This window comes from Fragaria vesca, linkage group LG1 (assembly GCF_000184155.1).
Source record: "Fragaria vesca subsp. vesca linkage group LG1, FraVesHawaii_1.0, whole genome shotgun sequence".
In the NCBI taxonomy this organism is placed as follows: domain Eukaryota; kingdom Viridiplantae; phylum Streptophyta; class Magnoliopsida; order Rosales; family Rosaceae; genus Fragaria; species Fragaria vesca.
This window is the reverse complement of record NC_020491.1, coordinates 13,104,264-13,115,509: the sequence shown is the minus strand read 5'-3', so window position 1 is coordinate 13,115,509 and position 11,246 is coordinate 13,104,264. Positions and strand designations below refer to the sequence as shown.

The window sequence follows — 11,246 nt, the reverse complement described above, 5'->3', positions numbered from 1 at the left end:
CTCACCCGAGACATCCGCTCGTTACTCCCCATTCCTCAACTGCAATCCTATCCAACAAGCTCCACACTACACCCCAACACCACACCATTCCCGCCACTAAATTCCCTTCACGTGTCACTACCTTCCTCCAGTTGGTGGACTCACGGTTGTTACGGTGGAACCCGCCACATATTCCCCACCTCACATAATTGTCCCTTACAAAGGTAAAGGTGGAGTCTTTCGAAGTCTTGAATCCCCTCTGCCAGACCCAGTTCAATAAATTTCAATCCTTTAAAGACTTGGGAGCTTCATTCATCTGGGTTTGGTTTGGTTTGGTTAAAATGGCGAGCTATGGAGATTCGAGCCAGAAGATAGACTATGTGTTCAAGATTGTGCTGATTGGGGACTCGGCGGTGGGTAAGTCTCAGATACTCGCCAGGTTTGCAAGGAACGAGTTCAGCTTGGATTCTAAGGCCACTATTGGTGTTGAGTTTCAGACCCGGACTCTGGTTATAGAGCACAAGAGTGTTAAAGCTCAGATCTGGGACACTGCTGGCCAAGAAAGGTTTCTGTTTTACTCTTTGCTTTTGCTTTTTGTTGTGTTTTTTTTTTTTTTTNTTTTTTTTTGTGTGTTGTTTAATTATCAATTATGTACATGGGTTCTTGGGGTTTGATAGTTTTGCAACATTTCTAGCGGGTTTTAAGTTGTAGTTGGTTCCTTTTTTTGGGTTGGTTTTGTTTTGAGATGTATGAAGTGAATTGCAGAGGAAGTGTTGCATTGGTGTGTTGGATGATGTTTTCTTGTTTTGAGAAGAAAAAGATTATAGGGATGGATTAGCAGTATGTTGAGTTTCCAGCCCATGTGTTTTTCCTAAGATATTTCGTCTTGGAGTATGGTGTTCCAATAAGGAAAGGATATCCTTATTGATGATGGTATACCTGTAATCTTGGTTGATTACAGAGAAGGAAGGAGGTATTATTGCCTACCACTAATAGGATTGGATTTCCTATTTGGTGAAGAGATCTGATATCCTTATGGCTATATAAGGAGGGGGTCAGCTCTAGGTTTTGTATCGTAGAGACAAAGAGCAAAGTGTGTTCCATTCTCGGTTAGAGGGTGAGAGAGGGCAGAGAGGAGAGAGATAGGAAGAGAAGTGAGAGAGTCATTGTTTTCTTATTCTTTCTTCTGTACCCATTATTAATATAGTGGAAGTGTTTTCTGCCGGTGGATGTAGGCAAAGGTTTTGCTGAACCACCTTAAATATGTGTTCTTTGTGTCTTATCTCTGTGGTTGTTTCTCTTGGTTTGCTGTGTTCTTTTGGGGTTTCTTGACATACATAATTGGCCGATATCCCAACACAGTAGAGATTTGATATCAAATTTCGTATGACCTGTGATTTGAGAATTTTAGATCCATTGTTTGGTGTTACAATAATGTTCTAGTAATGGGGTTATAGACATGGTTGTCGACTAGAATGATTAGAAATTTGAAGGCTGCATTTGATGGATTGATCTGAAATCTAGGGATTTAGTTGACATTATAAGGATCAAGTTACTTGATTATAGTGTTTCTATGTATGGATTTGAATTAAAAGGAAAAAAACAAATGATTTCAAATGAATCTTTTCATATGATTGTTAAGAACCATTTTACATGTATTGTATCCGGTGTTTAATTTACTTTCAGTAAAGTATCGGTTATTTAAAGTACTATACAATGTGTGTGTGTGTGTGTGTGTTTAGTTTAAACTAATTTAATATTGTCAATCCTCTTTTACAATTAACTCCATCCATATGGACCCTAAAGGGTATGAATGTATTGGTACTCTTTCGTTGTGTGGTCCATGTATTGCTTGAGCAGCATTGTTGGCTTGTTGCAAAGTTGGTGACAATATTATAGGTTATGTAGAATCTGTATTAGTTTTGGTCCTTCTATTGACCCTTTTGGCCTTCCTCTGTTGTGGATTGTAAACTGTGATAAGTATTGTTTCCCTTCATGAAATGATGTGAATAATATCTTTTCGACTTTCCCCACTATAGAACCATTCCCTCCCTCTGCTTATGCTTGATTACTTTGCCTAGTAATTCCAGATATTGACCTAAGTGGGTAAGGTATGTCAGAGTTAATCTATTTCGGGGAGGATGGAACGGATGATTGCAGCAAGAATGTTTTATGTTCATAACAGTACATGATTGAGCATGGATTTATCAATTTCCATTTATATTGACAGTTAAACTGGTTGGTTATGTTTGTCAAGGTTATAGTTCTTTATTGCAATGCTGCTTCTCTCTGGTAGGTTTATAAGTATGAACTAGTTCAGACCAAAAAATAAAATAAAAAGTATGAACTAGGGTTCGAAGTGAGGTGATCCTGTTCTCATGTTTTTTTCTTTTTCTTTTCAAGCTTCTGTTAAAGAAAATTGATTGCATCATTATAAGTTATACTGGTTGCATATTTAAACTAGATGTATTGTTGTTCCTAACTCCTGTTAACTTCTTTTTTGGGGTTGCAGCTCCTGTTAACTTGTACCAATGGTGTATTGACAACTGATGATTCTGTTTTGATGTTTTGCACAGATATAGAGCAGTCACAAGTGCATACTACAGGGGTGCTGTTGGGGCAATGCTGGTTTATGACATAACCAAACGCCAGACTTTTGATCACATTCCCCGTTGGCTGGAAGAGCTGCGTAGCCATGCCGACAAGAATATCGTCATCATTCTGATTGGCAACAAAAGTGATCTTGAGAACCAGCGTGCAGTTCCAACTGAAGATGCCAAAGAATTCGCTCAAAAGGAAGGACTCTTTTTCTTGGAGACCTCAGCATTGGAATCAACTAATGTTGAGACTGCCTTCTCAACTGTGTTGACAGAGATATTCAACATTGTTAACAAGAAGCACCTGGCTGCTAGCGAAAACCAAAGCAATGGAAACCCTGCATCTCTGGCAGGTAAGAAGATCCTCGTCCCAGGCCCAGCTCAAGTGATCCCAGCTAAGAGCAAATGCTGTACATCATTGTGATTCAATTGATAGTCAATATCTGAACATGGGATGTTTTCTTCACAATTCTTGATATTAGCAAATTTTGAGGGGTGTGATACAATTTTCTTTGTATATTTTGTGCCTTGCTAGTTTAGTTTGCATGAGCCGATTAATTGCATGTTTGATATGGATGAATGAACTAAAGATTTAGTTTGTTTGTGCCTGCCTATCAGCTTATCATTTATTTTAAATGTTGCGGTTCCAATTTCTCCTAAATATGGTTCCATCTTCTGCGGTAGGCATTAGCATGCACATTCTTCATTCAGACAGCCAAATCAAGAAGCGACTCTGTTCGTTGCCTTCTGATGATCCAAGTTCGATTATTTGGAAATTTCCTAGTACTCAAAAGTTAATAGTAGAGTAGAATTTGCTAGAAGTACTCAAAATACTTATGTAATTTATATGAATATTCCTCGAGTTCAATTAAAGAGTAACATAATTGTGGTTGAGCTCTATTCACCCCAAGTTCAGTTTTTAATCTTCGGACGCAAATGGTGTTTAAAGATTCCGTGTTTTTTTTTAGCATACATGTGATCTTGATGAAAGAAAAATCAACAAAACAACTTCGAAAGAGATCATTTTCAAAAGCCAAACATTCCAAATTTGCTCCTTTTTATCAGATCATGAACCACCTTGACAATACAAAATATGATCTTTCATGTCAAAAAGAACAAAGAGAAAACGCAGATCTAATTAGAACACCCATCTCAAATAATCTAATCAAGGAACAACTAGTCTGCAAACCCAAAAGTTGTCACTTATCCTTCGGTTGCTACTGTCGTACTTACCTTTTCCATATCCTTCATGTCCACATCCACCTTACCATCAGAAGCCTCGTCTTTACTCACCAAATTTCCGTTTCTAGTCTCAATGCGCATCAAAAGCCTTTCCAGCAGTTCTTGGCAGTCGAGTGCAGTGACCATCACAGACAAACTATTCTTACCTTTCCAGCATCCAATGGCTATTGTTGACTCGTCTACCTGAATAGGATCCAACGTGGATTTTCCATCTGTAGATATAAAACATAGTTATGGTAAAAAACTTAATATACACATAAATCGCCACAACTATCCTTCACAACATGATGCTGTGTACCTTTGCCCAAAACTAACACACAGCAACCCAGCATTAAACCCGATGCCTTCGCACCAAATTCAGCATCAACAAAATCAGAAAACTTGATACTTTTATATTGAAGAATATGCTTGAAGTCAACGGGGGATGCATATAGTATCTGTTTGGTGATGTACGGAAGAATAAGTGGCAATCCTTCAGATGATATCCGGAATGCACAAGGTGCACAACTTGCAACACTTGCTGTTTGTCGTTCCTATAGAGGAGGTCAAATTAGATAGAGATAACTTAATATTACTGTATTTAAACAACAGAGATGAATATAAAAAGTAGTTCATCAATACCAGGACTGCAGCAGAAATTTTAACTCGGATAAAGAACCTAGGATGAAAATAAAATATCTAGATACAGATTCAACACTTCAAGGATATTAAAGTTCAATTTTATTCTTTAATAACAACACAGATAAAATCTTATAATTCAGGTGCACGTCATGGGGTCCTCTGCCCACTTTTTCTATTATATCTGTTCTTTTCCTCTTTCTTCTAACTATCTTTTAGTCTTCTTGTATTTTCTCCAACATTTTCTCCAAATATGGGATTTTAGCAAGCCATCATGAAGAAGAGCAGAAGTCATGTGCCACATCTAACTTATCCGAGCATGAAAATGTTGCACTACTTAATTTAACCATGTCTCTAGAAGCATATGACAGGACTTTATTTCAAAGAACAAGAAAAAAAATGTTCAGATTGGAAATACTTACAAACATCTTAAGCCCAATGGATGTTATCTTAAGTTGCTCTCCAACAGAGAAATTCAGTTCAAGAACATCTTTAACTGGCTTTGAGACATAGTAAATTCTCTTCACATGATTGGTATCACTGTTTCTTGTGACAAGGTGGCCGTTGAATGGAAATGATTCGTCAATTCCATAAAATGTCTTTATGGCATTGATGACGGCTTCATCTTTAAAGAAAACAACAGGGTCCACTCCTTTCCACTTACCTTGAAGCTGCTTTCTTTTTCCTCGAGTTTTCTTTGGATCGGCTTCCCCATCATCAGGCACTTGGTTTGCCTCTGATCCATTTTCTTCACTCTTACCAGAAGTATCGAGTTCCAAGGTAACCCCATCTTGTTCACCCTCAATTAACTCTGCCTCTGAGGCAGCTTCTGTAATTGTCTCATCTGTATCATCTGCTAAACTAGCTAGTAACCCATTTGTATTTTCAGTATCCAGAGTTGGTAAATTTACGATTTGCTCGTTAATTGTAGAACACAAGGCCCCTTCAAGATGGTTAGCTGTCCCTTGATTGGCTGTTCAACATGCAAAAGAAAGGAAACTATACTTAGAAAAACAAAGAGTACAAGGGATGGATTTCACCCAATTCATACCATAATAAGACACTACAAAATAAGCAATCCAATTCTTAAAAAAACTCCAATGACTTGGATGATAGATGTCACCTGGCAAAGGGGAATGCTTGTGGAGGACTGCAATGAAGAAAGCTCCACCATTTTGATCATGTGGAACTATCCTCATGCACCGTTCAAGTGGAAAAGGAGAAACTTCCTCATCGTCAGAGATTACAGCATCCTCACTTGACTGCAATACTTCTACAACATTTTCATCTTCACCATTCTCATGCTTTTCATCCTGTTCCATACTACCACTGTGGTCCATTGATCGTGCAAGGTTTCTTCCAGATGGAAACATGCCAGGGCCAATGGCATTTGTGCGATATTTGCCGACATCTTTAGATGAAGCTAACCATTTGCCCTTGTCACGTACCTGAAATGCGAAGTGACTGAAAAGTTTAAAAGTATACAATGAATGAAAGTTGAATCTGCAAGCAACATTGCTGAATTAAGACCACTATATCAGAGACCTATGATGCCACCTGAGAAGATAGGAAATGTAGTTGAATATGGGAACTACGAGATACAAAGTTTAAATATTCATCTAACTGATTCATAACCAAGCTAATTGATACATAACCAAGCAGCCAAGTAGAACAAAAATTTTCCACCTAACATTACTGTAGCATATATAATATCTTGCAATTTATGAAATCATGCGGGAACAGACTATGTGGCATTTCTCCTTAAGTTTTCCTGTCGAACAAAATTTCTAGCAAAGATACTTTAGTCCCATATTACTTCAGTGGTTACAAGACATAGCATCAAACATGATTTTAGCATCACAGAATGATATCAGCATTCATCCCATCCGTTTCAGTAAACCAAGAAAGAAAATTTACATTACACAAAAGTGGTTGATCAGCTTTTTATTCAACAATGCACATCATACTTTCATCAGAACTCACTAATATAACAACGTAAACACCAACAACTAACCTTCCATCTTTTAAGACCTGGCCGCCTGACAAGTTGAGGAAGCTCGCTGGAGACATCAATGAGCTCAACAGATCCCCCACATTTCCTCAAAATCTGCAATCATGGTGGTCAATTCAGATCAAATTAAAGAAGTGCACAAAACTTTTCTATGCAAAGTTGCAGAAAAGAAAATGATGCAATCCTGTGGCTTTTATTTTCAAAAGTGTATAAATTAGAGAGATTTTGGATCTTGTTGTGTAGAAATTGAATCAGATATTATTACCTCACCAACCACAGCCTCATTCTCAACTGGATTCATAGAGCACGTAGAATAAACCATTCTTCCACCAACTTTCAGCAAAGATAAACCTGTAATAAACAATATCCCATTAGCTACGTTCTATATGCTCACTTAAAGAAGAAATAAAATTGTCTTCCTTCAAATCCTCTGTTCACTGATTAACCAGCAGAAGATCCATGTATGTTCACAATGTCATACTGAAAGACAATGACTTAAGCTTGGTCTAAAATCGTAATAATCTATCTGAGCAAAGTTTATATTGAATCAATCCCAGAGACATTTATGGCCTTGTGTGGTTCGTGGAATTGAAGCATCGGGAAAGGAAACGTAATCCTTTCTTGTATTTGGGATGCAAAAAGAAAGGAAACACTTTGGTGAAGGGAAAATAAGAAGGAAAGCGGTTCCTTCCATACCCAAAAGGATTCACTTCCCCGCTTTTTCCTTTGCATTTATTGTTCACATCCAATTATTTTAGGGTGTTGCTAGATGTACCCAGCAAATTTCTAGATACACTCAGCAATGCTATTTTTGGAACCAACTTTCCAATTTTGTCCTCCATCTAAATACACCCACCAAACCTAATTTAAACCCAGCAAATCACTGCACACATACGGTCATGGAATACAGTAAATTGAAGAAAGAAGAAATAAAGAGTTCAGACGATGGGATTACGACTTCATATGTGAAACCATATAATTGAACTCTTATAATTGAAAATTGAATAACCTCATGTAATTGAACTCTCATGTATGAAACCTCAACGTCATCTTCATCATACAATTGAAATTGAGATTAAGGAGAAATAAAACTAGTCCATGCCAATCCCATCTTGTTCACAATAGACACACTAAAACACAGAGGACCACCTCGATCTGCACCTAAGACTGTGTGTAGATTATCATATGAATTTATCATATTTATCTCTTCATTTCAATTCACTCAGACCCATTGAAACACCAGCCCCAATCAACCATGATGTGGGATGAGTGAGGAGACACAGCTACTCCGACACAGATGAACAGCCATCGCAACACCAACAGACCGACAGACCGATCGAGCACTACTTCGATTTATTTTGCATGTTTTATAGGGGAGGATGGCAATGGTTCATGTTCTTCCCCAACGATGGTGTTAATAGCTAGATAGTTTTGCTGGGTTTGTATAATATTAAAATCAAGGGTAAATGTGGAATTATTTATTTGCCGGGTCTATTTAGAAGTTTACTGGGTACATTTAGAAGCACCCCTTATTTTATTGCATTGATAGTAAAAATTTTAACAACTTTCTGGATACCTTCCTTATGTTACCAAACATTGGAATGGAAAGTTCATGGGAACAACAAAGGAATTACTTTCCTTTCCACAAACTAAATGAGACCCTAAAGTAATGTTCTAAATAAACAACAGAAGAGCAGTGAAAATACAATATCCTAGTAAAAAATTAACATGCACATAGTGCAGCCTCAGAGATAATAACCTTCCCTAGTTCCCCAACTAAATGCACTGCATCACGGTAAAAAATTATATGCTACACAATTGCTTCATACATCCTGTGTCATTAATAATAGAACTATCAGAAAGGCACAAACCACATAAGCATCCACTATCTTTAGTCATATTGTCCTAAGGAAGAGAATTCATATATGTGGTGATCCCCAAACAATTACTCAGAACACATTGGGCGTATAATGGACTTGCACTCATACGTGATTACTCATACTCTCTAAACGAGTGGAAAGAGTATGAATTCAATACATGAGAATTAAACACAGAAGTAGATCAACACACAATTATATAGAAATTCTGGGCAGAAGTTTATCATCAGAGATACCTCGCATAGCTATCTGAACTTGTAGAGCATGCAACCCGTTGCCATGACCTGAATGCCTGTACATAAGCAAAACAAATCTCATCAACCTGCAAAAAGAAATTGGGATTGAGAATAAAGGTTCTACCATTTCCTCCAGATATCAGGAGCCTTGCGGAGTGTACCATCGCCACTACAAGGGACATCACATAAAACACGATCAAAGAGAAGTTGACTGATGGGTGGCTCCAATTCAATTCCTATTTCGGGAGCACTAGAGCTTTTTTTGTTGGAACGGCAGCCAGGGAAGTGCTGAGCTTCATGATTTGTGACTATCAAGTTAGCTGTGCACATTCTTTTTGTTTGATGGATGAGTAGATTGCACCTTTGGACGTCAAGATCATTCGCTACAACCTTAATCAATGGGAAGAAGGAAAAAACAAGGAATCATTTTAATACTGCAGTAGAATAACAAGGATTCATACTAACTAGGAGAATTAAATAGGGCATAGAAAGGGACTCCACTACACTTATCCAAAGAGAAGACAAAACAGATTAATAGGATCTGAAAGAACATAAACAGGAATTAAAGGGATGCATACCAGTCCATCAGGTAGGAGTCCTGGTTTTGTTGATCTGTGTATTATCTCGAGCAATTGGAATGTTTTTGAACCTGGGGCAGCACACACTGGGAAAAGTGCAGCAGATAGTCAGAAAAAGTTGAGTGTTGTTCCAAAAATAATAATTCGACCACTTCTTTATATTAGAAACATATGAGATAAAGTTAGGCTTCTTCACAGAAGTAAAGAACAAAAACCAAGTACAGAATTCTGCAGAAAGAAAATTTACAAGATACTATTCCTCTCTCATCCAACTACTTCTTCATTATGAAAACAACCATTTTACATTTTCTTTTATTGCTAAAAAGTCCAAATCCTAACATTTGGTCAAATAAGGTTTTAAGATTTGAACAATTGGGAGAGAGAGGGAGAGGGAGAGGGAGAGAGAGTATTAAATACAAATAAGTGGCTTACTATCAAGTATAAAATGTTCTGGACGTACATCAAGGAATAGAGGAGGCACCTGTATCATCAAAAGAAAAAGAATGACACAAGGATTAATATAAAGTGAATTTCTACTGAAACCCCAAAACGTCAAAAACAAAATTTATAACAGATTAACAGTATTTAAACAACAAAAGAACTACCGTAAATAAGAACAGCTCACCATGCTGACAGCCTCCTGTCTTGTGATGTTTCCAATCTCATTTTCAAGCTTTAAAAACTCATGAAACCTGAGAAAATCATTCCATCAGAACTAGGAAAATTAAAACAAAATATATTATAGAAAAAGCACAACTCAAAATGAATGACCAACTTGCTAGCATAATGGCAACTTGGTCAAAATATATGTAACACTAACAATTCAAGGAGGATCCACTTCCAAACAACCAAAATTATTTGGGTAGATACATATTACTCTATATGAACTCCTAGGGGAACAAAAGAGCCATGGACAGTCATATATATGCTTGAAATTACGAGCTACCAAAATTGCATTGGTTCTAGGCAACTACTCACTGCTTACTCTACCCAATATCCCCACAGTTTACATCATGTACCTCTCGAGAGTTTGATTTTTCCTCAGCTGCATGCGAGAAAAATTTGAATGCCAAGCAAGATTCTCAGGGTACCAAGCTAACGGCCTAATAGGCTGCGGTTCACCCCCTTCACTCACCTGAACAGCATAGTTTAAATAATAAAAAATAAGCAAAACCTGAAACATGCCCTGCACTAACAACACATTATGCACTGCACTAAAGTTACAAACCAACCTACCTCAGATTGAAGAGATATCATAAAATCACTCTCCAACTGGGTCCGAATATCCGAACAAAACTGGCTACTGCAAAATCAAACAGAAAACAACACACATTTCAGTCAATGCCTGCACATAAACACTACTGCAAATGAATAGCGACCTCCTTAGAGTTCATATTTCTTCATATACTACCTTGAATTGATCCTAAAAGCAGCCGGCAGCGGCTTTCGGAGAAATTCCATGAACAAATCCCACTCTTCTGGGGCAACAATCCCTTGCTCCTATAAACAAAAACATGAAGGAACAATCTTTATTACTCAAAACCCACAAAGATTCAAGCTTTATTACTCCAAAACCATAAAAATTACTCTATGAACTTTACCTTGTAGTACTCCTCGAATGCAAGGCTCTGGGTAGCAAAGGGCTGCCAAGAAGGGTCGCCCCCATTGTTTTCAGTTGGGTTTTCAGAGGAAGGATCGGGCTTGGTGCGCTTCCAGACGTTCTCTCTGTTCTGGCGGAAGTGGCGTCTCTGGGTGCGTGAGCCTCCTCTGCCTCTGCCCATGGTTGGGTGCTGGAAGTGAACCCAGAAAAGAAAGCAGCAGTTGGTTTTTGCTGCGGTTCGATGTGCTGCTGGGGTTTTGGAGGGACTGAAGGATTGTTGTGCGCCCCGGGAGGTTTAGGTTTGGGCTGCTCTCTCTACATCGGTTTCATCTTACATTTTCACTCGGCCCATTACAAAAAAAATTTCTTTTTCATATCTTAAAAGCCCCTACTGCAGCCTACATTTAAGTTATCAGAACTATCAGCATTAATCGGTGAGAGTGGCAACTTCCTACACCATGATACCATGTAGTAGGATTTGCAGATCAGTGAGGCAGACTAGTGATCG

The 11,246-nt window shown here is 38.0% G+C and overlaps 2 protein-coding genes across 2 annotated transcripts; one reads left to right on the top strand and one right to left on the bottom strand.

Moving 5' to 3' along the window:
* The first annotated feature begins 208 nt into the window (after positions 1 to 208).
* On the top strand, positions 209 to 3,234 carry LOC101312671 (ras-related protein Rab11D-like). The gene is made up of 2 exons (XM_004288125.1): positions 209 to 544; positions 2,556 to 3,234. The coding sequence occupies exons 1-2, from the start codon at positions 321 to 323 to the stop codon at positions 2,998 to 3,000; spliced, it is 669 nt and encodes a 222-aa protein (XP_004288173.1). The 5' UTR covers positions 209 to 320; the 3' UTR covers positions 3,001 to 3,234.
* Positions 2,743 to 10,919, bottom strand: LOC101312383 (tRNA (cytosine(34)-C(5))-methyltransferase-like). The gene is made up of 16 exons (XM_004288124.1): positions 10,740 to 10,919; positions 10,550 to 10,638; positions 10,375 to 10,441; positions 10,158 to 10,273; positions 9,764 to 9,830; positions 9,571 to 9,619; positions 9,139 to 9,224; positions 8,685 to 8,950; positions 8,561 to 8,616; positions 6,713 to 6,798; positions 6,451 to 6,543; positions 5,560 to 5,884; positions 4,859 to 5,409; positions 4,117 to 4,351; positions 3,810 to 4,030; positions 2,743 to 2,984 (listed from the first exon to the last, which is right to left on the bottom strand). Exons 1-16 carry the CDS (start codon positions 10,917 to 10,919, stop codon positions 2,958 to 2,960), a joined length of 2,514 nt encoding a protein of 837 aa, XP_004288172.1. The 3' UTR covers positions 2,743 to 2,957.
* Positions 10,920 to 11,246: the final 327 nt, after the last annotated feature.